Source organism: Paroedura picta, chromosome 3, assembly GCF_049243985.1.
Source record: "Paroedura picta isolate Pp20150507F chromosome 3, Ppicta_v3.0, whole genome shotgun sequence".
NCBI lineage: Eukaryota > Metazoa > Chordata > Lepidosauria > Squamata > Gekkonidae > Paroedura > Paroedura picta.
The window spans coordinates 173,339,438-173,367,415 of record NC_135371.1 but is presented as its reverse complement, the minus strand read 5'-3'; the positions used below and the strand labels follow the sequence as shown (position 1 = coordinate 173,367,415).

Genomic DNA, 27,978 nt, shown 5'->3' with positions numbered 1-27,978 from the left:
TTTCCTGGAAACGCTTGGGCACCAGGGGATGTGCCCGTGGGCACCGTGTTGGGGATCGCCGGGTCATCTTGCAGGGGTCTCACTTGCTGTTTTGTCCCCCAGAGCCCGGACGGAGCCCACCTGACTTGGGAGCCCCCCTCCGTGACTTCCGGGAAGATCACGGAATATTCGGTGTACTTGGCCATCCAGAGCGCCCAGGCCGGCGAGCCCAAGAGCGCCGCCCCTGCCCAGCTGGCCTTCATGCGGGTGTACTGCGGGCCTAACCCCTCGTGCCTGGTGCAGTCCGCCAGCCTCTCCAACGCCCACATCGACTACACCACCAAGCCTGCCATCATCTTCCGCATCGCGGCCCGCAACGAAAAGGGCTACGGCCCAGCCACGCAAGTCCGGTGGCTGCAAGGTGAGCGGGCGGAGCGCGATGGGGACGGGGCCACGTGGGGCGGGTGCCGGCCCCTCTCCCTTGCACAAGCGTGGTCCACCCACTGTATCCGTGCTTGCAGGAAGAGAACTGGTTCAGAGGTCTTTCTAGCTGATGTTCAGCATTCTGGGTCTTAAGACTCCGCGTGTGAGTGGCGGCCTCGTGCACATGTGTGACGTCCCGTCTGCTTTAAAAAACATAGCTGCCGAATTTCTCAGGGTGGCCTCCTCTGCCCCACGTCCTTTCGTCTGTGTGGGAAAGGGTCACTGTCCCCCACAAGCTCCCTTTTCCACCTCTCAGGAGGAAAGACCAGACCTCGTTGATGTTGGATGTTGATTTGAGGGGTGATCATTCTGTGGGACCCGGAGTCATTTGATTGTGCTCCCGGAAGGCCTACCGAACTTTTAAGGGAGTGTTGGTCAAACGCTTTCAGCCCCACTTCCGTTTGTAACGATGGTTCGCCCTAATTGTGGCCTATTAGGCTCAGACTGCAGGGGTGGCCATGCCGTGACTATCCAGATGTTTGTGGGCTACAGTTACCATGAACACGGTGCTGGCAGGGGCTAATAGCAATTGTAGTCCGTCTGGAGAGTTGCATTTTGGCCACCCCTGCTCTAGTCGATCATTCAGTGCACTTCCCACTCCCCCACACACACATGTACGCAAAAGGCCCACAATTTCTCTCTTTCCTATTTCGTTGTGTGCCCTGCAGTTCAGAGCCCTCTTGATACGCTCTTTGGGTGTGGCAGACTCTCCGACTGAGGGAGATGGGGTGGGATCAGGGCTCCCAACGCCATTAACCCCCCCCCCCTTCCTGCTTTGCAGAGTCCAGTAAGGACGGCTCCATGCTAAAACCAGCGAACAAGAGGCCGCTCTCCTCACCCGATCTGTGAGTATCTCCTAGCCGGAGCCGTTATCCCGTGGCGTTCGTGCACTCGTGTCCCGCAAGGCGTGGCAGGGTGGTGGGTGGTGGGGAGCACCCTCCTTGGCTCCGTTTCCACGAGCCGTACAGGCGGAAGAGCTGAGCTGGGCCTAGTGGAAGGCTGGTTTCTTTCCAGCGCCTTTCTCACTCCCTGTTGCAACCCTGCCAGCCAGAGAGGCCAGGGTGGGAGGCCTGGAGGGGCTAGAACCCCCCCCCCTTCCAAAGCACCCATTTTCTCCAGGGGAGACATCCGGTGATGATGATGATTAGTATATTTAAATGTATTGCCCACCTCTCTTTGAGGGCTCGAGGCGGGGTTAGTGTTTGACTAAAACCCCATTAATACAGGCCTAAAAATCCCTTAATTACGATACAAAACCAGACGGAAAGAAAAGCCAGAAAAGATGCTGCAGCAAAAAATACATACCCAACCTAACAGTCCCCTAAAGCAGGGGTAGTCAACCTGTGGTCCTCCAGATGTCCATGGACTACAATTCCCATGAGCCCCTGCCAGCTAACGCTGGCAGGGGCTCATGGGAATTGTAGTCCATGGACATCTGGAGGACCACAGGTTGACTACCCCTGGTCTACCGGACTGAAATCCCAGCCAACGAAAGGAACATTAATCACATCCTAGTGGGCCCGTTACCTGCTGGGGGAAAGGGGTCTCATTGTCGTTTCTCTCCCGCCTCCTTCCAGGAAAACTGCTCCAAAGAAGCCCAAGGCGGACGGACAGTGAAGGGCGCCCTCCCCCCCCGGCTGCCCCCTCTTCTTGCCTGCTCCACAGCTTCCGCCTGAGCCCCACCCAGCCCATCCCTCCTTTGCGTGAAGGGAGATGGCGCATCGCCGAAAGCACATTTCACACGCTGTGGGGCCGGACGATCGGGGCCGGGCGCGGGCGGGGAGCGACGGCGAGGCTTGCTCAAGGGAGCCTCCCACCCCCACCCATGGGGGCTGTCGCTGTGCCATGCCCCCCACCCCCTCCGCCTGGGGAGGGGAGAGAAGGAATGAAGTTTCTCCCCCGCCGCCCCATTGCTGCCCCACTGACGTGGACTCGGATATGTTCGGGGTGGGTGCGGGGGGGGGGCAGTTTGTTACCGGGGGGGGGGGCAGCTGTTGGGGGTATTTTTTACAAGTTGCAGTTACAGGAATGGAGTTCTTTTGTATTTCCCCTGCATCACCCTGTGGGGTGGGGGTGGGGGTGGGAGAATCTCTTCACCACCCCCCAGTTCTTGCCTCTGTACAGACCCCTGACCTTCAGTTTAGTTTTTAGTGTCTTTTGAGTTGGTAATTGCGGGGGAGCGGGGGGGGGGATACGATGTGGTCGGACCACAAACGCAGCTACTCTGAACATTTTGGGGAGGGGGGGGGGAAACGTGTGGCTTCTTCTGCAGCAGCTGTCCTCACGCTTAGCCGGGTGCCACTCACGGCTTCAGATTGTCAGGTCGCCCGCCGCTGCTTTGACCCCCCTCCGACTTGCGGCGAGCTCCCCCCCCCCCATTTAGCAGCACAAGCGGATTCCCCCCCCCCCTTGCTCTTCCCTCCCCCGAGCCACCAGGTGGCAGTCTGGAGGCAGTTTATCTTGCCGCTCCTCTCCATGGTTTTGTATAAAACTTTTTTTAGGATTCTTTTTTTTTTTTAAGTCAGTGAGGGTGGAGGCTGAGTCATGGGGGGGGGGGGAGCAGGCAACATTTGGCTTCAGCGGAGCACGGCCCCGTGGTCAGGGCCGGGATCTCGGTTTCTGTGTTGGGCGGGTGCCTCCCTCTCCTCTGGACGCCTCCAGACATTCCACGGAGGGGGGGTTCTGGCTCTAAATGGCAAAGGAGCCTCACAATGGCTACCCCCCCCTCCTGTGTCGAGGAGTGCCCCCCCCCTCACAATACCAGGTGCATCTCCTCCCCCCCCCCTTCGCCCGCAACTAGCTCTGTACCCTGGTCTTTTGTATTATAGTGTATTTCGCTGTGTTCTCCCCCCGCCTCCCCCCGTTCAGACCCGAAGATTTCTCAAGCCTTTTTCCTACCTCTTAGCCAGTTTATTTTCCATTGAGACAGCCTTCATAGGAGTCCCCCCACGGCTATCCTCCCCTCCCCACCCCCCCTTGCCCCTAGTGCTGCGTATCTGTCGTTTTTTGTGCTAATTTGAACAATTAAAGACCTTTTTTTTTCTTTTTGGAGACAAGACTTTGTTTTTATGGAGCCCGATCTCTCTGTCCGCCACGCCACCATCCTCTGCCCCTGGGCCAAAGAGTCCTTGGCCTGGCCGTAGCAGTTCCTCCAGCAGAGAAGGCCCCAGGTGCAAAGGCAGGCTGAATTGCAAGAGGGGAGGGGCCTAGATGCTCTGCTCCCCCCCCACACACACCTTCAACCTGCCTCTTCCAGGATTGTGAAGGTCGAGTCGCAGCAGGTGAGGGGGACACGATCCAGCTAGCCGAGTCTAGGGACACACCGCAGCCCGGACACGGTAATTCAGTCCAAGCACGACCGTAGTGGCGGCCAAGTGGCCTTGAAGCAGCACGGAGGAGCCGCAGAACAGAGGGGCGGTGTATTCCCGTCCATCTCCGGACTCAGCAGCTGCATTTCTCCCGGGGCGCCCCTTCCGGCTGCCTTGTCTCCAGCTGAACAGAGTCGGGCTGCGGAGGCTCCAAGGTCTTGCGCTGGGGGGGGGGGGGGGCAAAAGAAACCAGAGAGATTAATCATCGGCCAGAAGTCAAAGCGACAGCCGGAAACGGCAGAGCTGCTCAAGACGTTGAAGATGTCAGGAGCAGGGGTCCCCAACGTGGTGCCCCAAGCCACATATCCTGATGGCTGCACATTTTTTAAAAAGTGGGTGGCGATTTTGCAGACCAAAGCTTCTAACTGGCCATCAGAGACTTGACGGGGTATGTAGGCTTTTAAAGCCACTGCTATGGCAGTAACTCCCCACCCGAAAATATGGGTTTAAAAGGAAGAGCGGCCCCTTACGCTTCTCAGGACGGTGCGCACGGCCCACTCAAACACCTCCTGGACGTTGGTGGCAGCCTTGGCGCTGGTTTCAAAGTACTCTGCGTTATGAAGCCGGCTCCACTCCTCCCCTTGCTCCGTGGACACCTAAGCAAAGACAAGGCCCGGGTAGATGGGGAGCTCCAGCAGGGCCCTCTGCCCTCCCGGGGCTGAGAAGGACACTTTGTCAAAATGTGTCTAAAGACGGATGATCTCTGCTCCTCTTTATGCTGAGGAACAGGCCCAGCCCCTGGCCTTGACTGCTAGCCTGCCCGGCACATCTGGTGGAAATCCTAAACAAGGTGGGCTTGTGTCTGTCCGTTGTCCCCCCACCCCGTTTGCACGCAACGCCCACCTCACGGTTTTCCAGGTCCGTCTTGTTCCCGATGACGGCGATGGGGAAAGGCCCGTCTTCCCCGGGCTCAATCTGCAACAAGAGCTGCTTGTACCACTTGTCCAGGCCGCTGAAGGAATTGGCCGACGTGACGTCGAAGACGAGCAAGCAGCAGTCGGACCCCCGGTACAGGGCCGTGCCCAGGGACTGGAAACGCTCCGTGCCAGCCGTGTCCCAGATCTGGAGGGCAGAGGAGAGGCAAAGGACATGGGGGACGGCTGTGGCTCAGCGGCAAAGCTACTGCTCAGCATCCAGAAGGTCCTGGGTTCAGTCCTCAACAACTCCAGGTTGAAAGGACCAGGCAGGAGGGGATGGGGAAGACCTTGGCCTGAGACCCTGGCTCAGGGGCAGACCCTCTGCTTGGCAGGCAGGAGGTCCCAGGTTCAATCCCCGGCATCTCCAGTTAGAAGGGCCAGGCAGGAGGGGATGGGAAAGGCCTTGGCCTGAGACCCTGGCTCAGTGGCAGAGCTTCTGCTTGGCAGGTGGAATGTCCCAGGTTACATAATCATAGAGTTGGAAGGGGCCATACGGGCCATCTAGTCCAACCCTGCTCAACGCAGGATCAGCCCAAAGCATCCTAAAGCATCCAAGAAAAGTGTGTATTTTGCTTGAAGACTGCCAGTGAGGGGGAGCTCACCACCTCCTTAGGCAGCCTATTCCACTGCTGAACTACTCTCTGAAAAAATTTTTCCTGATATCTAGCCTATATCGTTGTTAGAAGGACCAAGTTAGAAGGACCAGGCAGGAGGGGATGGGAAAGACCTTGGCCTGAGACCCTGGATCAGTGGCAGAGCCTCCACTTGGCAGGCAGAAGGTCCCAGGTTCAATCCCTGGCATCTCCAGTTAGAAGGACCAGGCAGGATGGGATGGGAAAGGCCTTGGCCTGAGACCCTGGCTCAGTGGCAGAGCCTCTGCTTGGCAGGCAGAAGGGCCCAGGTTCAATCCCTGGCAGGAGGGGATGAAAAAGACCTTGACCTGAGACCAGGAACTCAGGATCCAATTTTGGTGTCTCGGCTAGCTCAGGGGAGGGGGTGGGAGGGAAGGGTGTTCAAGCGCCCGTGAGGCTGGTCCGGAGAGCTGGTCGCCAGGAGCTTTTGCCTCGGACCCACCTGCACCATGATCGTCCGTCCGTCCACCGTGAGCTCCTTGCTGAGGAAATCGGCCCCAATCGTGGCTCGGTAGCGGGTGCTGAAGCGGTTGTTGACATACTGGTTCATCAGGGCCGATTTGCCCACCCTGCAGAGAGGGGAGGCGGCAAAATCAGCATCGGCCACCGGGGGCCTCTGGGCCTGGCTTCCCTGGAAGCAGAGCTGCGTGAGAACTGGCAGGGTTGCCAACTGGGGTGGGAAATCCCTGGAGACACGAGGGTGGGACTTTGAGGAGGCAGTAGCACCCGGTCAGCAGTTTTCTCCAGGGCAGGGGTAGCCAGACTGGAGTTTTAAACTGAGATCTTGTTTTATTCCTAGAAACACAAGGCTCCAAGGGACTTCAAGGGTCCCCTAAGACCAATCCCGTGCACAATGCAGAATAGTCAATACTGCCCCTTGACTCCCCCTCCCAGTGACCTCCCCTGCTCTGTGCCCAGGTGGACTGTGGGATCCCGAGAGAAAAATTCCTTCCTGACACCAAAGCAGTGATCAACATTAACCTGGGCATATTACAGGGGTGACCAAACTGTGCCTCTCCAGATGTCCATGGACTACAATTCCCATGAGCCCCTGCCAGCAAATGCCGCAGTTTGACTACCCCTGTCTTAATGCTTTGAGAACCTTCGACTGAAAGTTAATTGGGGGTGGGCGTGGTCAGAGAGCAAACCTTTTGCAGCCCAGGGCCTCTGGCTTCCTTGTTTCCAGAAGCGCACCTGCGTCCTGCAAAAGGGCTGGCCAGCAAGCAGGCGTGGCTACACCTGAGCGACCCAAAGCGCTGAAGCAAGAAGCAGCAGCAAGAGAAGTCGCCGCAGAAGTCGGCCTGTAGATTTTTGGTCTCCTCTTGTCACCCAGTCCCCCTATCCTGCATCCCGGGAAAGCCTTTTCTGGCTCACAAACAGGGTTGCCAATTTCCAGGTGGGACCTGGAAATCTCCCAAAATTACTGCTGATTTCTAGATGACAAGAGATCAGCTCTGTGGGAGAAAGGGGCTGACTTGGAGGGTAAAATCTAGAGTAATGCTTCAGTGGAGTCTCTCCCCCTCCCCACGGGCTCCAACCAAAATCTCCAGAAATTTTCCAACCTGGAGTTGGCAGCCCTTGACTTACAGGGGGACCTTGTCCCTGATCCCTCACTGGCAGTCCTTGCAGTGCTAGCAGGGAACCCGAGGCCTGCCCCCCCCTGGCTGTCTCCTCTTCTAAGCACGGGGCCTTTCCTTTCCCACTTCCACCAGCCTCTGGCCTTCCTGTCCCGGCTAGAGGAGCATGGGGGGTGGGTGGGGTGGGGGGCTCCCACCTGCCCAAGGTGCCACACAGCGTGGCCCAAGAGTCAGGCTGCCAACCAGCCTGGAGAAAAACATCCATTCCCTCTGTGTGTCTAACTTGCTATTAAGCCTCAGCCAACCTCTGGCCCCCCAAGCAAGGGGCTTTGTAAGCAAGCGAGAAGCAGAGGGGGTCTGCCCCTTGCCTTCCTCCGCAGAGCCTTCCTTGGGGGGGTCTCCCTTACGTGTACTGACCCTGCTTAGCTTCTGAGATCTGGCTATACCATGCTGCCTCCCCTCCCCCTTTAATGGTGCTTCACAGGATGTAATTTACCTGGTAATATTGGGGGGGCCCCTACCATGAGAAGGGAGGGAAGGCGGGCCAGAGCCCGATCTCCGAAGCTAAGCAAGGGTGGTCTTTGGAAGGGAGACCACCCAGGAAGGCTCTGCAGAGGATGGCAAGGGCCAACCCCCTCTGCTTCTCACTCGCCTGAAAAGCCCCTTGCTAGGAGTTAGGACAAGTTGGAAGCTAAGCAGGGTCAGTACTGGGAGGGGGGACCACCAAGGAAGACTCTGCAGAGGAAGGTGACGACAAACCACCTCTGCTTCTCCTTCACCCTAAAAGCCCTGGCTGGGGGGGGGGGTGGCCAGCAGCTGGAAGCTCAGCAGGATCAGTACTTGGATGGGGGACCCCCAAGGCAGGCTCTGCAGCTGAAGGCAAGGGAAAACCCCCTGCGCTTCCCGCGTGCCTGGAAAACCTCTTGCTGGGGCGGCCAGAAGAAAGGAGGTTCGGCGGAGCGGCCACCCAGGACGGCTCTGCGGGGAAGGCAGCGGCTCCCCCCACCCTGCTTCCCGGGAAAAACCCAGGTTGGGTCTCCCAGAGGCGGCTGCAGCTCGATCCCCGCAGCCGCCCTCCCGGCCGCAGGTGGCGCGCAACCCTGCGCCTTTCCGGAGCCGCGCCCGGGGCTGGGGGGCGTCAAGCGGCACTTCCCGCTGCCACCCCCCCGGCGGGACTCACCCGGAGTTGCCGATGAGCAGGATCTTCAGGTGGGACCGCCGGAACATGACGCGCCGCGGCCGTCTGCGCCAGAACCTGCGGGAGAAGCGCCGTGAGCGAAGCGCCGAGTCGCCGGGAAGGGCCTACCTCGCAGGGAGGGCGCCGCGGAGACCCTCCCTCTTCAGGGCTGGCCAAGGACAGCGGCGGCGGCGCGCGGCGGAACCTGCATTCCTGCCGGGCTTATGGGCGCCGCGGCCGGACGGAGGGCGGAGATTGGGGGCCGGCCCCGCGGGGAGGGCGAAGAGCCTTGGACCGCCCCCCGCTCTCGGAGGCTGCCTCTGAGCAGGTGCAGAGCGCCCCCCCCCCCCACCCGCTGCCCAGTCCTGCCTCGGAGACGCCGGGAGCTCTAGGCTATGGTTGCCAAACTCCAGGTGCGGTCTGGACGGCTCCGGGGACTGCTCCTGAGCGGCCGGTGGAGACGGCTGGGAAAGAGAAGCGCAGAGTCCCGTAGACCGTCCCCAGGCGACAGGCAGTAGTCCCACCGGAGAACGCAGCTGCTAAGAAGGGCGGGCGGGGGGGCGTGGCATTGCAACCCTCCCCCCCTCCCCGGCTCTGCCCCCGAGGGGTCCAGGCCTGTCCCAGCCCTGAGTTGGCAACCCGTTTTCTTTATTTAATTTGTATACTGCCTCGCTCAGCAAGTGGGGCCGGAGCCGGGATGCCAGCCTCCAGGTGGGGCCTGGGGATCCCCCGGAATTCCAGCTCCTCTCCAGACTGCAGAGATCAGTTCCCCTGGAAGAAAGGGCTGCTTGGGAGGGGGGACTCTGTGGCCTTGGACCCCTCTGAGGGTCAGGGATGCCAGCCTCCAGGTGGGGCCTGGGGATCCCCTGGAATTCCAGCTCCTCTCCAGACTGCAGAGATCAGTTCCCCTGGAAGAAAGGGCTGCTTGGGAGGGGGGACTCTGTGGCCTTGGACCCCCCTGAGGGTCAGGGATGCCAGCCTCTAGGTGGGGCCTGGGGATCCCCTGGAATTCCAGCTCCTCTCCAGACTGCAGGGATCAGTTCTCCTGGAGAAAGTGGAGGTCTTGGAGCCTTGGGCCCCACTGAGATCTCCATCCTCCCCAGGCTCAGTTCCGAAATCCCTGAGAATTGTTGCCATCTGTAGTGATTGTGTGCATCGAATGTCACATGGGCATTACTCAACGCGCATAGAAAGCGAAATCCAGCATGTGCTGGCCACCGCCCAGACTGGCCCAATCTCATCAGAACTCGGGAGCTAAGAAGGGTCAGCCGTGGTTACAAGTTGGATGGAAAATCACCAAAGATGTAAAGTTATCCCGGACTACTCCCGGCTGCCCCAGACTTCTCCTGGGGCTGTCAGGTGACCCCAGCACCCACCCCACCCACAGGAGACAGGCGAGAGCCCTGCAACCCGGCCAGGAGAACTGGTACCCCGGGCGAGCTGCCAGCAGCCGTGGTCACCCCCCGAAGAAGGGACAGTCACTGGGTCCAGGAGCACAGAAGAAGCCCCACAAGTCAGCTGTGACTGAGGGCATGATCCAGCACCACCATGCTGCCTGCAGATTTAGTACAGCCTGTAGCCCCTGTTCAGGATACAGCCTCTGTTTACGTCCATGGGAATGCTCTCAAATCACGGCATGAGGGCAAGGTTTTCTCCTGTAGTAAAGGAAAGTAGAGGCTCCTGCCCCTGTGGGGATCTCTAATCTGGAGAACTGGGTTCAGTTCCCCATTCCTCGTCCACATGCAACCAGCTGGGTGACCTTGGGCCAGTCACCACTCTCTCAGAGCTGTTCTCATAGAGCAGTTCTCTCGGAGCTCTCTCAGCCCCATCTACCTCACAGGGGGTCTGTTGTGGGGAAAGGAAGGGTAGGTGATTGTAAGAGGCCATGAGACCCCTTCTGATAGTAAAAAGTGGGGTACAACAAAAAAACCCCAGCTCTTCTCCTTTTCTACCGCTACAGGTAGACTAACAGGCTACATGTCTTGAAATAAATGTTGTTAATCTTTAAAAGGCCACTGGACTTACAGCCTGTCTTAGTTCTCGGATGCTGTGAGATCTTAATGCAAAGAGCATCTCTGGGGGCATGCAGAGTGTTTTTTTGCTCAAGCCAAACTGAAGCTGGTTCCACCCAGAGAAGAGGGCGATCAGTGACTTATTTTTCATTGATAAACACAACCCCTTATCGAGCACCTACGGCTTTTTGCAGAGCTCTGCGGGAGTTTCCAGAAAGGGAAACAGAGCAGTAAAACGGACGGAGCCCATTTAGTGGGTAAAAAAAGCTCCTAGAAAAAGCACCTTTCTCTCTTTAGCAGGTAGAAAAAGGACAGGACTGTTGAGAAGGACCGAGGAGGGTGACCAAGACGATGGGAAGGTTGGAGCCCCTTCCCCTGGGAGGAAAGGCTGAAGAGTCCGAGACTTTTTCCTTTAGAAAAGACAGAACTGGGGGGGAGGGAGGACGTGAGAGAGCTTTGTACAACTATGCCGGGGGCGGAGAGAGTGGACCAGGAGGGCCTGGCAGAGAAACACTGCCGTGAGTAATCTAGAACAAAGTCCAGGGGGCACCTTGAAGAGCTGCAGACATTTATTCCGGGCATCAGCTTTTGTGGGCAGGGACACACGGTCAGCTTTAGGATGCTTAGGGCTGATCCTGCGTTGAGCAGGGGGTTGGACTAGATGGCCTGTATGGCCCCTTCCAACTCTATGATTCTGTGATTCTATGATTCTATGATTCTATTTAAAAACTGCTTTGCCGAAAAGATGTCACTTTTTTACCAGCGGTGTTGAACCTGGTGGTCGGGACCCCTTTGGGGGACCCCTTTCACAGGGGTCGCGGCAGGGCAAGCAGCTTGGCCAGGGGGGGGTCGCCACCCACACAACAGCCTTGCGGGGTAGATCGAGATAGAGTGTCCGTCTGTCTGGATCAGCGGAAAAGAGCGAGATCGGCATGGTGGGACAAGAGGCAGAACTGAACTGAGAAACCCCGGGGGGAAAACAAATTCATGTATAATCATGAGCAATGGATCTTCACGCCATTGGTCAGTTTTGGTTTGATTTCTGTGAAAGAAGCCTTGCAGAATTCTACGCTTGGGGGTCAACCACAACAGGAGGGACTGTATTAAAGGGTCCCGGCATCAGGAAGTTTGAGAACCAGTGGTTTATTCGGTCTGGCTGAACTCCGCAACCTGCCCCCGCATGGGGAGGGTTAACAGGAAGCTCCCAAAGAACCAAAAACTTTGGCAAGCATTTCCCCTTCCTCCTCCTCCTCCCTCCCTCCCTCCCTCCCTGCTGGACTCCTGTCAGCTGACTGGGGAGGGGGGGGGAAAGTCATATGATTCTCTGTTTCCCTGTATGAGAAGTTTTGCAAGGGTTTCCTGCCTTCCTTGGCAGCTTTCTGCGATTGGACGGGGGGCAAGGGCCGGGTCAGCAGCCCGTGGAAACCGTAGGGGTCTGCCGATGCTTTGCTCTGCTCTGCTCCCAGGAATGCGCTGACAACGCGGTCTCTAAACAACCTCCTAGCAACAGACTGCCTTTCTGCACTGGAGAAGCAGCGGGGAGAGATGGACTTGCAGCTGCTCCAGCGTTGGCACCAACGGATCTCCCAGGAACTGGAGACGGTGGTGGAGTTCTGGATCCGTCATTCGCACGACGACAAATACGGGTGATTCTCTTGTGTTCCTCTCGCCCAGAACAGGGTAGTCAACTTGTGGTCCTCCAGATGTCCATGGACTACAATTCCCATGAGCCCCTGCCAGCATTCGCTGGCAGGGGCTCATGGGAATTGTAGTCCATGGACATCTGGAGGACCACAGGTTGACTACCCCTGGCCTAGAACAGTTGGGTGTGTGCGCGCCAGAGAACTGCACTGTGCTGAACGGACTCGCTGAGATAAACCGAGAGGGTGTGGCTGGGAGGCGTGGTTGGTGACACAACTTCTGGGGCTCCTGGGAGCCTGAAAAATTATTTCAGGGGCTCCTCCGTGGTTAAAGGTTGGAAAAGGCTGGTTTATCGTATTTGTTGCAGTTCCTGGGTCGGCAGGGGGTTGGACTGGATGACCTCAGTGGTCCCTCCCAGCCCTGTGGTTAAATAAATAAGTAAATCTGCTAGCCTTAGGGGGGAAGCTCTGGGGGCAGGAGCCATAAGTGGGGCAGGGCTCTCTTGGGTGTGGGTTCCAAACGCAGGAGGGAATGGAAGGAGGGGGGTGAGTTGAGGAAAGGGGGGGCATCCTTGGAGTGTCGGGCCAGCTGCTTGCTGAAGAAGAGCCCAGATTTATAAACTCCCCCAAATGAAAATAATAAACTTGTGTCAGATTCTGGCGTTTACAGTAAGGGGGGGGAGCAGTTATTTTTTAAGTTAGGGTTAGAAAATGTCCTGTCCCTTTTAGTAGACGCTTAAAGGGGCGGGGGAGAGGGCTGAAAAAGCATTTCAGGAAATGGAGGCAACCTGGCACATGGCATCCAAATGAGCCTTCGTTAAAGAAAGAGGACATTTTTCTCCAGGCATGTTGGCAACTTGAGACCTGTGCTGAGCTCTCTGTGATGGAAGAAAGGAGAAACGTAACCCCTAGAATTGGGGTTCCCAAGGTGGTGCCCACGGACACCTACCTGGCACCGGCCAAGTCCTTGCAGAAAGTGGGTGTGGGTGCCGGATCTTGGTTGGAAAATACCTCGAGATTTTGGGGGTCGAGCCTGGGGAGGGTGGTATTTGGGGAGGGGTCTCAGTGTGGTCCGGTTCCATAGGGTCCACCTTCCAAAGTAGACACTCCAGAGGGAGTGCTCTCTCTTGCCTGGGCATGAGCTATAATTCCCCGGCCCTACATTATTAACCCCCTCCACCCCTACCCCTCTGGTACTAATGGCTTTCTTTTTCTTCCTTCCTTCCCAGGGGATTCTTTACGTGCCTCGGCCAAGATGGGCAAATATACGATGACCTGAAATACGTCTGGTTACAGGGGCGTCAGGTAGGGGGTCCCAGGACTGGTGAGGTGTCGCCCGCTCTGCTTTTCTGCCATCCTTCCCCTTGGAAGGATTGATGGATACCCTGTGATACTCCCAGAGTATTGTGAACTGCTTGCTGGGAGCAGCAGCATATCAATTTAATTATAACTTAAATAAAGGTGGAGCTGGAAATCGGCAGAATTTGCAGGGGGGACCTCAGCGGGGTCCAAGGCCACAGAGCCCAAGCTCAAAACAGCCCTTATCTCCAGGGGAACTGAACTCTGTCACCTGGAGATGAGCTGGAATTCCAGGGGATCCCCAGGCCCCACCTGGAGGATGGCATGTCTAACAGCGCACGACGACCAAGGTGTAATGGATGGAAGGTGTCTTTATGGTGTTAAATTGCTTAAAAAATCATTTGACTTGGAAACACAGAAATTGTATGCAGTAATCCCCATTTCCCGGTGAAAGGGAAAATGCTGTTCAAACAAAGGGCAAAGGTGATCTGACTCCAACGGTAACAAGAAGAAGAAATTTTGCCTGCAAAACTAGCAGCACATCTTGCATGACATATTTGTGCAGTTCGTTTAATTTATCCTGAACAGTTTAACTTCCAAAAAGCGTTAACTTGGTACAGCTCTAAGCCCACGTAAGAATGAGAAGAAGAGAGATCCTATATAAGATGAAAAAACAGAAGGCAAGCAGGGGCCAAAGAGACTGAACATCTAACCCATTACGGGGGTGGGGGGGGGACGTCAAGGGTTCCTCAGGAGAGAATACTCTTAACCCTTTCCCTCCCAGATCCTCATACAGACAGAGTGACAGTACCCAACAGTCCTGGGTGACAGGAGAGACCGCCCAGCCTGACTTCTCCATCTTTCCCCGACAGGTATGGATGTACAGTCGTTTGTATCGAACGGCACCGAAGTTCCGCCGTCCGGAAGTCATCGAAGCAGCCCGGGCAGGTAGCTTCTAACATCCCAACTTCATGGGCCATGTGATAGTAGGGTTTCCAACTCTGGGTTGAGAGATACCTGGAGGCTTTGGGGGCAGAGCAGAGGGCTGCTTGGGAGGGGGGACTCTGTGGCCTTGGGCCCCACTGAGGGTCAGGGATGCCAGCCTCCAGGTGGGGCCTGGGGATCCCCTGGAATTCCAGCTCCTCTCCAGACTGCAGAGATCAGTTCCCCCGGAGAAAAGGGCTGCTTGGGAGGGGGGACTCTGTGGCCTTGGGCCCCACTGAGGGTCAGGGATGCCAGCCTCCAGGTGGGGCCTGGGGATCCCCTGGAATTCCAGCTCCTCTCCAGACTGCAGAGCTCAGTTCCCCTGGAGGAAAGGGCTGCTTGGGAGGGGGGACTCTGTGGCCTTGGACCCCACTGAGGGTCAAGGATGCCAGCCTCCAGGTGGGGCCTGGGGATCCCCTGGAATTCCAGCTCCTCTCCAGACTGCAGAGATCAGTTCCCCTGGAGGAAAGGGCTGCTTGGGAGGGGGGACTCTGTGGCCTTGGACCCCACTGAGGGTCAGGGATGCCAGCCTCCAGGTGGGGCCTGGGGATCCCCCGGAATTCCAGCTCCTCTCCAGACTGCAGAGATCAGTTCCCCTGGAGAAAAGGGCTGCTTGGGAGGAGGATTCTGTGGCCTTGGACCCCACTGAGGGTCAGGGATGCCAGCCTCCAGGTGGGGCCTGGGGATCCCCTGGAATTCCAGCTCCTCTCCAGACTGCAGAGATCAGTTCCCCTGGAGGAAAGGGCTGCTTGGGAGGGGGGACTCTGTGGCCTTGGACCCCATTGAGGGTCAGGGATGCCAGCCTCCAGGTGGGGCCTGGGGATCCCCTGGAATTCCAGCTCCTCTCCAGACTGCAGAGATCAGTTCCCCTGGAGGAAAGGGCTGCTTGGGAGGGGGGACTCTGTGGCCTTGGACCCCACTGAGGGTCAGGGATGCCAGCCTCCAGGTGGGGCCTGGGGATCCCCCGGAATTCCAGCTCCTCTCCAGACTGCAGAGATCAGTTCCCCTGGAGAAAAGGGCTGCTTGGGAGGGGGATTCTGTGGCCTTGGACCCCACTGAGGGTCAGGGATGCCAGCCTCCAGGTGGGGCCTGGGGATCCCCTGGAATTCCAGCTCCTCTCCAGACTGCAGAGATCAGTTCCCCTGGAGGAAAGGGCTGCTTGGGAGGGGGGACTCTGTGGCCTTGGACCCCACTGAGGGTCAGGGATGCCAGCCTCCAGGTGGGGCCTGGGGATCCCCTGGAATTCCAGCTCCTCTCCAGACTGCAGAGATCAGTTCCCCTGGAGGAAAGGGCTGCTTGGGAGGGGGGACTCTGTGGCCTTGTACCCCACTGAGGGTCAGGGATGCCAGCCTCCAGGTGGGGCCTGGGGATCCCCTGGAATTCCAGCTCCTCTCCAGACTGCAGAGATCAGTTCCCCTGGAGGAAAGGGCTGCTTGGGAGGGGGGACTCTGTGGCCTTGGACCCCACTGAGGGTCAGGGATGCCAGCCTCCAGGTGGGGCCTGGGGATCCCCCGGAATTCCAGCTCTTCTCCAGACTGCAGAGATCAGTTCCCCTGGAGGAAAGGGCTGATTTATATGTATAAATACAGAACCCCAGAGATGATTTGCCATTACCTGTCTCCAAGGACTTCCCAAGATGTTTAGCTTCTGACATTAGGCTAGCTAGGTCAAGGCAAGAGACATTCGAAGGTGGCTTGCCATTGCCTGCCTCTCTGCCATTGCCCGCCTCTCTGGACTTCCTCAGAGGCCTCCCCTCCAAGGCTGACCCTGCTTAGCTTTCGAGAGCTGATGAGACCAAGCCTGAATTCCCTTCTTTTCCTCCAAGGTGGAGAGTTCCTGCTACGGCACGCTTGTGTGGCCCCTCCGTCCCAAAAATGTGCTTTTGTGTTGACCCGCGATGGACGCCCTGTGAAGATCCAGCGCACCATCTTCAGCGAGTGCTTTTATGTGCTTGGGCTCGATGAACTTGGGCGGGCGACCGGAGAACACCGCTACCGGGTGAGTCCAGGGTCCCTCCGGGTCAGACTGGCAGCCACTTTCCAGGGTCTCAGGCCAAGATCTCTCCCATCCTCTCCTGCCTCGTCCTTTTCACTGGAGATGCCGAGGATTGAACCTGGGACCTTCTGCCTGCCAAGCAGAGGCTCTGCCACTGAGCCAGGGTCTCAGGCCAAGGTCTTTCCCATCCCCTCCTGCCTGGTCCTTTTCACTGGAGATGCCGGGGATTGAACCTGGGACCTTCTGCCTGCCAAGCAGAGGCTCTGCCACTGAGTCAGGGTCTCAGGCCAAGGTCTTTCCCATCCCCTCCTGCCTCGTCCTAACTGGAGATGCCGGGGATTGAACCTGGGACCTTCTGCCTGCCAAGCAGAGGCTCTGCCACTGAGCCAGGGTCTCAGGCCCAGGTCTTTCCCATCCCCTCCTGCCTGGTCCTTCTAGCTGGAGATGCCGGGGATTGAACCTGGGACCTTCTGCCTGCCAAGCAGAGGCTCTGCCACTGAGCCAGGGTCTCAGGCCCAGGTCTTTCCCATCCCCTCCTGCCTGGTCCTTCTAGCTGGAGATGCCGGGGATTGAACCTGGGACCTTCTGCCTGCCAAGCAGAGGCTCTGCCACTGAGCCAGGGTCTCAGGCCAAGGTCTTTCCCATCCCCTCCTGCCTGGTCCTTCTAACTGGAGATGCCGGGGATTGAACCTGGGACCTTCTGCCTGCCAAGCAGAGGCTCTGCCACTGAGCCAGGGTCTCAGGCCCAGGTCTTTCCCATCCCCTCCTGCCTGGTCCTTCTAGCTGGAGATGCCGGGGATTGAACCTGGGACCTTCTGCCTGCCAAGCAGAGGCTCTGCCACTCAGCCAGGGTCTCAGGCCAAGGTCTTTCCCATCCCCTCCTGCCTGGTTCTTTTCACTGGAGATGCCGGGGATTGAACCTGGGACCTTCTGCCTGCCAAGCAGAGGCTCTGCCACTGAGTCAGGGTCTCAGGCCAAGGTCTTTCCCATCCCCTCCTGCCTGGTCCTTCTAACTGGAGATGCCGGGGATTGAACCTGGGACCTTCTGCCTGCCAAGCAGAGGCTCTGCCACTGAGCCACCACCTCTTGTGGCACAACTGCCCTCCCCGACCCCCATTGGACAACCCCTAAGAGACTCAGTGAAGCAGCAGCTGCAAAGCTGGATGAGAAGTGAGGCTTGCTCGCAAATTACCTCATGGTGCTGCCCTTAGGGTTGGCCCTTCTGTCTCCTTGAATACGGGAATTCCTTGGATAAAAGTGGATGAAGAAGGACCATGATCTCTGGGAAGTGGTTCCCCTCTGCAGCTCTCGTCCTGTAAGGGGAGGGCTGAATCCAGGCGAAGAGACCACCCTAGGGGCCAGCAGTAACCGGGAGCCCCCACTGCCCTGCCCGTCTCCGTGAAGCGGCCTGGCTTCCGGCGGCCATTTTCTTTCCGTCAAGCCAGGAGGAAGTTCTTGGGCAGTTGCCTAGCAACCGGATCTGGTTGCTCGGCGATGAACAACTGCATCACCCCATTCCATTCTCTGTTTCTTCCCCCCATTCCAAGAAGGTTCACTCTTGCTTTGGGCTGCCAACCTCCAGGTGGGGTCTGGAGATCTCCCGCTCTTACAGTTGATCTCCAGGCGACAGAGCGCGGTTCCCCTGGAGAACATGGCTGCTTTGGAGGGCGGACTCTGCTGCATCTTACCTGGTTGAGGTCCTTCCCCAAATCTCCTCTTTCCCAAGGTCCCCCTCCCAAAATCAGTTCCCCCGGAGAAAATGGCTGAGTTGGCCCCTTTTAGCTAGCATTGCCTGTCATCCCGACAGAGAGACGATTTTACATGGAGGCGGGAAGGATTTGGGGACCTTGTGGTGGGGCTCCGGGATTTTGACCCCATTGTGGCTTCACAGGAGGCAGCCCTGAAGATGATGGGGGCCATTGTGCACTGGGTGCGGGAGGAACCCTCTGAGCTGGGGTGTCCGGAGCTCTCGGGAGCCACCCCTCACGACTCCATGGCCGTTCCCATGATGCTCCTCAACCTCGTGGACCAGCTCTCGGAAGGAGACGCCGAAGCCGCGGGCCGATTCGCCGAGCTCGGATGCTGGTCGGCTCAGCGGATCCTCCTCCATGTGCAGGTACGGCTGCTACCCTGCCCCCCCCGGGCCTTCCTTGGAGCATGCACCGTCTGCGCGGCCAACGAGCCCCTCGTATTTCCCTACAGAGGGGCGGCACGGCCGTGCTGGAGAACGTCTCAGAGGAGGGCAAAGAGCTGCCGGGGTGCCTGGGACGACTACAGAATCCAGGTAAGGGGGCGAGCGGGAGTCACGGAGGGAGAATAGGAATTGAATTGCTTTAGGATGCTTAGGGCTGATCCTGCGTAGAGCAGAGGGTTGGACTAGATGGCCTGTATGGCCCCTTCCAACTCTATGATTCTATGATCCTGCGTTGAGCAGGGGGTGGGACTAGATGGCCTGTATGGCCCCTTCCAACTCTATGATTCTATGATCCTGCGTTGAGCAGGGGGTGGGACTAGATGGCCTGTATGGCCCCTTCCAACTCTATGATTCTATGATCCTGCGTTGAGCAGGGGGTGGGACTAGATGGCCTGTATGGCCCCTTCCAACTCTATGATTCTATGATCCTGCGTTGAGCAGGGGGTTGGACTAGATGGCCTGCATGGCCCCTTCCAACTCTATGATTCTATGATCCTGCGTTGAGCAGGGGGTGGGACTAGATGGCCTGTATGGCCCCTTCCAACTCTATGATTGTATGATCCTGCGTTGAGCAGGGGGTGGGACTAGATGGCCTGTATGGCCCCTTCCAACTCTATGATTCTATGATCCTGCGTTGAGCAGGGGGTGGGACTAGATGGCCTGTATGGCCCCTTCCAACTCTATGATTCTATGATCCTGCGTTGAGCAGGGGGTTGGACTAGATGGCCTGTATGGCCCCTTCCAACTCTATGATTCTATGATCCTGCGTTGAGCAGGGGGTGGGACTAGATGGCCTGTATGGCCCCTTCCAACTCTATGATTCTATGATCCTGCGTTGAGCAGGGGGATGGACTAGATGGCCTGTATGGCCCCTTCCAACTCTATGATTCTATGATTCTATGATTGAATATGGTGAGGAATCAGCACACCGGTGCAGAAGGGATGAACTGTGTATCTTACTGAAGGATTTCTCATTAGGACAGGCTTTCTCAACCAGGGCTTTGTGACATTCTTGAAGGCCCTGGAAGGGTGTCCTGAATTTGTGGGAGTGAATTGATTTTTATTATATTTTGTAAAGTTTGTTAACCGTGACCAAATATCGTCATGTCGTCCTGCCCCCCCTCCCATATTGGCCAATGATGGGCCTGGAGGGGGGTGGGATGGGGATCCCCTGGCCCCACCTGGAGGCTGGCCCCCCTAGACTCTTGCCTTTCCGCTTTTTCTCTTGCAGGCCATGCCATCGAAGCTGGCTGGTTCCTGCTCCGCCATGTCCAGCGCCAGCGTGATGCAGCCCTCGTCTCCCGGGCGGTGGAGAAGTTCATGAAGCAGCCCTTCCGTTCAGGCTGGGACCCCGAATACGGGGGTCTGTTTTCTTTCCAAGATGTCGACGGGCTCTGCCCCACGCAGGTATGATTCTTTGAGAGGTTTGATTCAGCTGAGTAGCCGTGTTGGTCTGAAGTAGCACAATAAAATCAGAGTCCAGTAGCACCTTTTAAGACCAACAAAGATTTATTCCAGGCGTGAGCTTTCGAGTGCTTGCACTCGAAAGCTCACACCTTGAATAAATCTTTGTTGGTCTTAAAAGGTGCTACTGGACTCTGATTTTGTTTTTTGAGAGGTTTGGTAATACTTAGGGGCTTTACGCACCGGGATCTTTGTTGCAAATTGGTCACTGAATGAAAAATCGTCATTTAAAATAGTGGAATTCGTCGTTATGCATACCTGCCTTTGTAGTGGAATCCAGTTGCGTTTTGTAGCGTTTCCCACAGCTTCCGGTCTCGGCAGAAAAGGAAGCGCTATTGCCAAGCTCGTCCCGCCCCTGGCCGTCAAGCAGCCAATGGGCAGCAGTTAGCATGCTCCCAAACAGCCCCTTTCCCTTTAAGAAAGGTTTTTTTTTTTAAAAACAGACCCATTGTAACGAATCTGTGTAGATTCATTGCAACGGAGAGACCCATCCAGCTGCCTAATGTGAGCTGTCGTTTGATCGTATGATCGTTGCCACGCTGCCTCGAGTGATAAAAAAAAATCCCCCCCCCCTCACGGGCCCGATTTTCGGCTGAATTAATGTGTAAAAAATAAAGGGACTTTATTTCAGCAAACGGGCTTTTATGTGGTTTGTGCTTAGTGACTAAAGGTGAAGGACTGAAGCCAGGGAAGCCTCTAAACAGAAAGAGGCTCGCTGGTGCGTTTATCCCCGCTCGCTCGGAGAAAAAAAAATGGCGATCGCTTCGCCAGAAGTTTGGAGGACAGGCTCAGGAGGAGGGACTTTGAAGAAACCGCAACAATGTTAACGCACAGGTCTTTTTCGCTAGTGTTGCAGATTGGTTGCAAGAGTGTAGCGCTTTCCGGAGGGTGAATCCACTTTTTGGGATTCCCCTGAAAGCGCTACAAGGAAGCGCTTTTTGCAGATTGGTTTCAGGTGTGTGGCAGATTGTCTACGACGTCGTGCGTTATGGCAAATCAATAGCGTTTCCAATTGGCAACCATTGTGCGATTTTGAAGGCGTGCAAAAAGCCCCCAAGGCAGGAAATTGATGGAGATCTGGAGGCCGTGCTTGCAGAGGATGGAACTTGGAGAGGGACTTGCCCTAGAATCTATGGTATACCATTGGCTTCTGAAGCATCCCTTTCCTCCAGGGAAACTGATCTCTGTAGACTGGATTTCGGTTGTAATCCCAGGAGATCTCTTGGTCCTACCTGTACGTCGGAAACTCTATTGTTTGACCACCCCGCTGTTGGCAGAGCTTAAACATGCAAAGTCCAAAGCATCAGCTGCTTAAAGAATAAATAGCTTTATTGAGAATTGGATCAACTTTGTAGGAGAGAGAGAGAGGAGAGAGAGCATCCTAGCTGTCTAACTGTTCTTTACCTGAAGGCAAGCAGGGAGGAAGTGTGCTCAAGAGCACAAGGAGTCTCCAGTTGAACGATTTAGGACACTGGAGATTATTTGTAAAATACCAGGAAGTTCCTGATTTAATTTTGCTAACTCCATATCTCCCCTTCGTAAGTAGTTGAATCATGCACATGGTAGATCTTGGCATATTCTCACACATTCCCCCCATCTTTCCTACCCTTTACTTCAGCTAGAGTGGAGAATGAAACTTTGGTGGCCTCACACGGAAGCCATGGTTGCCTTCCTGATGGGCTTTGCCGAGACGCAGGACCCAGAACTCCTGGAAATGTTCAACCAGGTGGCTGAATACACTTTCGCCAAGGTAAGATCAGAGGGGAAGGTTTCCTGGATTCCGTTTCCGCTTTAGAGGGAACTGGGAGGCCTCCAGAACAAGGAAGAGGAGACGGAATCTGACCTGGAGGGGTCAAGCATCTCCTGAAAAAAGGATTGGGGGAAGGTGATGGGAAGAACCTGAAGAGCTGCTGCCAGTCTGAGTAGACTAGACAGACCCTGATGGGTGAAGGGACTGATTTGGTATAAGGGAGCTTTATGTGTTTGAGGAACAGGTGTGGATCACTGGCAGAGCCTCTGCTTGGCCTGCAGAAGGTCCTAGTTTCAATCCCCGGCATCTCCAGTTAGAAGGACCAGGCAGGAGGGGATGGGAAAGACCTTGGCCTGAGACCCTGGCTCAGTGGCAGAGCCTCTGCTTGGCCTGCAGAAGGTCCCAGGTTCAATCCCTGGCATCTCCAGTTAGAAGGACCAGGCAGGAGGGGATGGGAAAGACCTTGGCCTGAGACCCTGGCTCAGTGGCAGAGCCTCTGCTTGGCCTGCAGAAGGTCCCAGGTTCAATCCCCAGCATCTCCAGTAGAAGGACCAGGTGTTTTCTGTCTTCCCCACCTCTGATCTGGTCTGACCCAGCAGGGCTCTTCTGATGTTCTTATGACGGCCTCGGCCTCTCTGCCCTTGCTGGCCCTCCAATGAGACAGGATGCTGGACTAGATGGGCCCCTGGTCATGTTCTTGTCTGCCCTCCTTGTGCCACAGTGCATATCTAAACTGGGCCCCATATCCCTGAGCCTTAGGCCTACATCTCATCTAGAATTTCTGTACACCAAGCTTTCCAAGCGCGCCTGGTTTGGCCCCCGAATCGTTGTGATTTGCCCAAGTCCCTTCAGCACACTGCCAGCCTCACGGTGCCTTGTGAGCAACCCTTCCCCATCTTATTGTACGATACTTATCTTTCTTCGTGGCACTTAGATCGCTGGCAGATCTGGGGAGTAACTTCTGTCTTGTTCTCCCCCCAGTTCAGTGATCCGGAGACAGGAGAGTGGTTTGGCTACTTGACCCAGGAGGGCCGCGTAGCCCTCTCCATCAAAGGAGGACCATTCAAAGGTAAACACCCTTGGCACTGAAGCGTCAGGAGCGGAAATGGGGGTTTCCCAGAGGGACAACCTCAGCAAGGGGCAGCCCCTGAGCTTCTTCCCAACATCAGAAATTCCCCAAACGCCCGACAGTCAAAAATGACTTTAATTTTCTAGCTCAGTGGTTCTCAACCTTCCTAATGTCGCGACCCTTTAATACAGTTGGACGCCCAACCATAAAATCATGCCAGGGTTCTTTAACAGAAATTAAACTGAAACTGGCCAATGGTGTGAAGATCCATTGTTCGAGATTGTATATAAATTGGGTTTTTTCCGGGGTTTCTCAGTTCAGTTCTGCCTCTCGTCCCACCGTGCTGATCTTGCTCTTTTCTGCTGCTCCAGGCAGACCAACGCTCTATCTCGGTCTACCCCGCAAGGCTGTTGTGTGGCTGGACCCCCCTCCCAGCCAAGCTGCTTGCCCTGCCGCGACCCCTGTGAAAGGGTCATTCGATCCCCAAAGGGGACCCCCTGGTTGAGAACCACTGATCTAGAACATTCATTAGCCAACTTCTGAGCTCAAGGTAGCCGAAAACAGAAGTCCAGCCCCACATGCATTCCTTTTGCCGTGCAGTAACCACAAAATGGCTGCTGCAGGAGGCGGGGTCAGCCACAAAATGGCTGCCACAATATCGCGGATTATGGGGGAAGGGTATAAGAGGCAAAATGATGGAGGGCTCTCGAAAGCAGGGCTTTTCTGCAACTATGCTGGTTTTGTTCTGGCTCAAGAACCGCTATCTGCATATTTGTGGATTTTGGGAGAGTGGAGGTGCTCTAGCTAGGGTGGGAAGTAATCAGGAGATGTGTGGGGCCTGAAGTGGGTGGATTTGGGGAGGGGAGGGACTTCAGTGGGATATAATGCTTCAGAGTCGAGGGCCAACATCATAATTATTCATTTCAATTTTTATTTATTAGTTTAATTTCCATACCCCCCCCCCCCCCCAGTAAACCAGCTCAGGGTGACTACACCATGTCATTCACATGAGTTCATATCGATAGTTAAAACAGTTCATTGGTTCAGATTAAAATACGTTGGAAATTTCAAATTAGCCATTAACTTGAGCACTAGGGCTTCGTACCGACTTAGGAGCGTTGACAAACCCGGTTACCCCTGTTCTTCTGGAGCTGGAGTCCATTCAAAGGCCTGGTTGATGCTGCTGTTTCAATGACCCCAGACAAAAACCTGGCAGATGAGCTCCGTCTTGCTAGCCCTGTGGAGCAGCACGTCCAGGCCCTGGTCGAGGACTTCTGGGGAACTCCTCCCTGTCACCTGGAGATCAGCTATAGTGACAGCCCTCCGGCTACCACCTGGCAGCTGACAAACAGGCTGCACAAGTAAACTCAGTAAACAAAGCCCTCTTTTATTCCAGAAATAAAGTCTGGCAAAATGCAGACCAGTTGTTAAATGATTAGCAGGCTTGTCCCCCAAACTACTTGGATTAAGAATCAATCAATCAATCAATCAATCAATCTCTCTCTCTAGAAGAGTTGGTTCTTATATGTCACTTTTCTCTACCCGAAGGAGTCTCAAAGAGGCATACAATCACCTTCCCTTTCCTCTCCCCACAACAGACACCCTGTGAGGGAGGGGAGGCTGAGAGAGATCTGAGATTACTGAAGAGTTGGTTCTTATATGCTGCTTTTCTCTACCCGAAGGAGTCTCAAATTGGGTTCCAATCACCTTTCCGTTCCTCTCCCCACAACAGACACCCTGTGAGGGAGGGGAGGCTGAGAGAACTGAGATTACTGAAGAATCTCTCTCTCTCTCTCGAACTACAGTATTAAGATTGTTACTAATACCGGTCCTGTATGAAAACTGAAAAATGTCCTTGTAATCTTTCCAGTTGACTTGCCACCAAAGAAAATATGTTTGAAAACGTTCTGGCACAGTTTATTTTGGGACTAAAAGAGGACTTGGTTTATTGACTTTGCCTGCGTAGCCCGTTTGTCAGCTCCCTTGATTGTTTGCTTCCCGCATGTCTGACTAGTCGTCTTCTCCTGGACATTGGCAACCCTTGCAATTGCTGGGTTTTCCTGCAGGTCCCCGAGTGCTTAGTGGCAATAATGGCATGATCTGATAGGCAGTCCAAAGGCCACCTGCTTCAAACCCAAAATGGGCTGCCCCTGAACTTCTAGAGCTTGGGAATTCCTGAAGATTTGGGAGTGGAAGCAGGGCAGGGCTGGGACAGAAGGAGGGGCCACGCTTTCACCCCAACTAAAGAAGCCCATCTCAGATCCGCTTTGCAACTGGATCCTGAAATGACAAAATCCCCTTGTCTCTGAAGTGGATCGAAACTGCATCATTTAGTGTGTGTGGAAAGCGCTCATTAATGCTGTAATCCACCCTCCCCAGCAGCCCTTTCCTCCAGGGGAGTGATCTCTGCAGTCTGGAGAGGAGCTGGAATTCCAGGGGATCCCCAGGCCCCCCCTGGAGGCTGGCATCCCTGACCCTCAGTGGGGTCCAAGGCCACAGAGTCCCCCCTCCCAAGCAGCTCTTTTCTCCAGGGGAACTGAGCTCTGCAGTCTGGAGAGGAGCTGGAATTCCAGGGGATCCCCAGGCCCCACCTGGAGGCTGGCATCCCTGACCCTCAGTGGGGTCCAAGGCCACAGAGTCCCCCCTCCCAAGCAGCCCTTTCCTCCAGGGGAACCGATCTCTACAGTCTGGAGAGGAGCTGGAATTCCAGGGGATCCCCAGGCCCCACCTGGAGGCTGGCATCCCTGACCCTCAGTGGGGTCCAAGACCACAGAGTCCCCCCTCCCAAGCAGCCCTTTCCTCCAGGGGAACCGATCTCTACAGTCTGGAGAGGAGCTGGAATTCCAGGGGATCCCCAGGCCCCACCTGGAGGCTGGCATCCCTGACCCTCAGTGGGGTCCAAGGCCACAGAGTCCCCCCTCCCAAGCAGCCCTTTCCTCCAGGGGAACTGAGCTCTGTCGCCTGGAGATCGGCTGTAACGCTGGGAGATCTACAACCCCTTCAGCGTCTCTCAACCACACACTTTTCTCCTTAGGCTGTTTCCACGTGCCCCGGGCTCTGCATATGTGTCAGGAAATCCTGGAGTCGCTTATAAGGAAGACGAAATCCCTCGACCAGGAATGAAACACTCTTCTGAGGCATCGGTCTCCTCTGTATTCTGCACAAGACGGGCCCCGATTCTCGGCCGATCTCCGGAGAAGGCCCACACGGCACTCCCCGCCATCTGCGGCTCATTCCAACTTTCAACCTGTGACAGGAGTGGGCTGGGACATCCTGTTTATAGCAGGCAGTTCCCTGGCTCTGTTACTAGGAGGGGGGGCAACACACTGGAACAAAAACAGGTATAATTAGGATTTGTATTTGTCGTATTGTGGGAAGGTGGGGGAGATTTTATGCCCCACCACCCTGCTCCTCACTGCCTACCTTTCCCCCCCACCTCTTTTGAACGCTCCAAAGGGATCTGTGTATTGTGGGGGCAATAAAAATAGGTATAAGATGAAGGGATACCACATTGTGATGTCTGACTGTCTCCTTTGCCAGCGCTCTTAATAATGGAGATCTGCTTGGAGAGAGGAACATTTTAGACCTTTCTTTGAGCTCCAAAAAAGCTACCCTTGAGTTGGTTCCCTGATGGGGAAGTCCAGGTAGTCAGGTTCTTCTCTTTCCCCAGTGTGGCCAAAGAATTCTAAAGGTCATTTTTCTAATGAGAAAATGACATGGAAGGAAAGGGTTAAACCCTCCTTGTTTAAGGCATCCTCAGTTTGCAGAAGGGGGGGGGGGAGCTGATTTGAAATAAGCATGGAAGAGATCTATAGCTGGGTATTCATGGAGGTCAGGTGATACCATTCCGGACTGCAGATGGGAGCTCATCTAATGGAATGTGTTCCATTGAAATGAATAATTCCATCAAGGTGTTTCCTGCATACAGAAAAGCAGCCTTTCACGATAAGGATTCCGGCTTCACCTTTCTCTTGAGCATGCTGGTTCCTATGGGAAAGTGAGAGATCTCAAAAGAAGGCACCATTTGAATTCCAAGATTGCATCGGATTGCTCTCCAAAGCTTGTATTTCAATAGGGTTGATAACCATCGAGTGGGGCCTGGAGATTTCCTGCTCTTACATTTGTCGTCTAGAGCAGGGGTAGTCAACCTGTGGTCCTCCAGATGTCCATGGACTACAATTCCCATGAGCCCCTGCCAGCATTTGATGGTCTAGAGGACCAGCTCTGTTACCCTGGAGAATGGCCGCTTTGAGGGGTGGAATGTGTGGCATTATACCCCAATGAAGCCCTTCCTCTCCTGAACTCTGCCCTCTCCAGACTCTGCCTCCAAATCCCCAGCAATTGTCCAACCCAAAGCTGGCAACCTACATTTAGGGCTTGACTGCATCTTCCTGTGGTGCGATCCCAGACTATAGTAGCAGATCTTCGTGAAAGAATACTGCCTCGCACATCTTGTCTTTCTGGGAGACAGCCCCAACCGAGTAACGTCTAAATGCTTCCTCTCATTTTCCTGTACGCTGATTTCGGTTCCGTGCAGGTTTCATCTTAAGGAATTGTAACACTGGACTGCATTGCTAGGAGCATAAAATCTAGATCAGGGGTAGTCAAACTGCGGCCCTCCAGATGTCCATGGACTACAATTCCCATGAGCCCCTGCCAGCTTGCACTCGAAAGCTCCCACCTTGAATAAATCTGTGTTGGTCTTAAAGGTGCTACTGGACTCTGTTTTTGTTGTGCTGCTTCAGACCAGCTATTTTGTTGTGCTGTTTCAGAATCTAAAGCAATTTATGCTTATTGTTAAATAATAATAATAATAATAATAATAAGCAGGCACACCTACAAAAGGCACCAGGGAGACAATTGGGAAGCTTTAGGCCAGGGGTAGTCAAACTGCGGCCCTCCAGATGTCCATGGACTACAATTCCCATGAGCCCCTGCCAGCGAATGCTCATGGGAATTGTAGTCCATGGACATCTGGAGGGCCGTAGTTTGAGTACCCCTGCTTTAGGCCATGAGCTCCGAAGGGAAGGCAGCCAGGGAGGGAGTTTCCTGTGGCCACGGAGAAGACAAAGTGGGACTTAAGGTGGCAGGAAACGGGACTATTTTTCCAGAGGCGGGACTGTGGTTTAAATGTCCAAAGCGCCAGATCCCAAGCTCGAGATTGGCTGAACGCAGCATCCCTTGACCTCTTATTGGCCAGCCCGAGGATCAATCAATTCCAGACTGGGAGATGATTGGTTTGGTTGTAAGCCAATAAAACGGCAACTGAGATGCTGCGTGTAGGAGGCGGGTCCAGGGTGTCGTTCGCTGAGGCATGACGGGCGGGGATTCGACGTCACGAAGCGTCTCCGGCCAGGGCGGAAGCCACCAAAAGCGGAGGAGGAGGAGGAGGAGGAAGCGGCTGAAAAGAAGGAAAATGACAAGCGCCTCCGCCATTG

General features: G+C 55.5%; 3 protein-coding genes across 10 annotated transcripts in view; 2 read left to right on the top strand and 1 right to left on the bottom strand.

Moving 5' to 3' along the window:
* HCFC1 (host cell factor C1) overlaps positions 1–3,506 on the top strand; it is a 32,784-nt gene extending 29,278 nt beyond the window's left edge. For all 4 annotated transcript variants that reach the window (XM_077329694.1, XM_077329693.1, XM_077329692.1 and 1 more), the window contains exons 24-26: positions 103–400; positions 1,244–1,307; positions 2,040–3,506. In XM_077329694.1, coding sequence (XP_077185809.1) covers positions 103–400; positions 1,244–1,307; positions 2,040–2,079 — 402 coding nt within the window. In that variant the 3' untranslated portion in view covers positions 2,080–3,506. The remainder of the gene's footprint in view (positions 1–102; positions 401–1,243; positions 1,308–2,039) is intronic.
* Positions 3,507–3,743: 237 nt separating this feature from the next.
* LOC143833632 (ras-related protein Rab-7a-like) lies at positions 3,744–17,512 on the bottom strand. Of its 2 annotated transcripts, none has more exons than XM_077329700.1 (6): positions 17,256–17,512; positions 8,137–8,211; positions 5,822–5,948; positions 4,674–4,892; positions 4,301–4,426; positions 3,744–3,993 (listed from the first exon to the last, which is right to left on the bottom strand). In XM_077329700.1, exons 1-6 carry the CDS (start codon positions 17,258–17,260, stop codon positions 3,904–3,906), a joined length of 642 nt encoding a protein of 213 aa, XP_077185815.1. In that variant the 5' UTR covers positions 17,261–17,512; the 3' UTR covers positions 3,744–3,903. The 2 variants fall into 2 exon arrangements, with proteins under 2 accessions (XP_077185815.1, XP_077185816.1); XM_077329701.1 differs by lacking the exon at positions 17,256–17,512 and adding an exon at positions 8,503–8,652.
* RENBP (renin binding protein) lies at positions 8,188–26,044 on the top strand. 4 transcript variants are annotated; one of them, XM_077329697.1, is made up of 11 exons: positions 8,188–8,461; positions 11,612–11,791; positions 13,015–13,090; positions 13,957–14,032; positions 15,894–16,066; positions 17,955–18,179; positions 18,266–18,347; positions 19,489–19,664; positions 21,340–21,471; positions 22,453–22,540; positions 25,575–26,044. In XM_077329697.1, exons 1-11 carry the CDS (start codon positions 8,358–8,360, stop codon positions 25,661–25,663), a joined length of 1,401 nt encoding a protein of 466 aa, XP_077185812.1. In that variant the 5' UTR covers positions 8,188–8,357; the 3' UTR covers positions 25,664–26,044. The 4 variants fall into 4 exon arrangements, 3 of the variants coding, with proteins under 3 accessions (XP_077185812.1, XP_077185811.1, XP_077185813.1); XM_077329696.1 differs by lacking the exon at positions 8,188–8,461 and adding an exon at positions 9,980–10,663; XM_077329698.1 differs by lacking the exon at positions 8,188–8,461 and adding an exon at positions 11,128–11,168.
* The last annotated feature ends 1,934 nt before the right edge of the window (positions 26,045–27,978 follow it).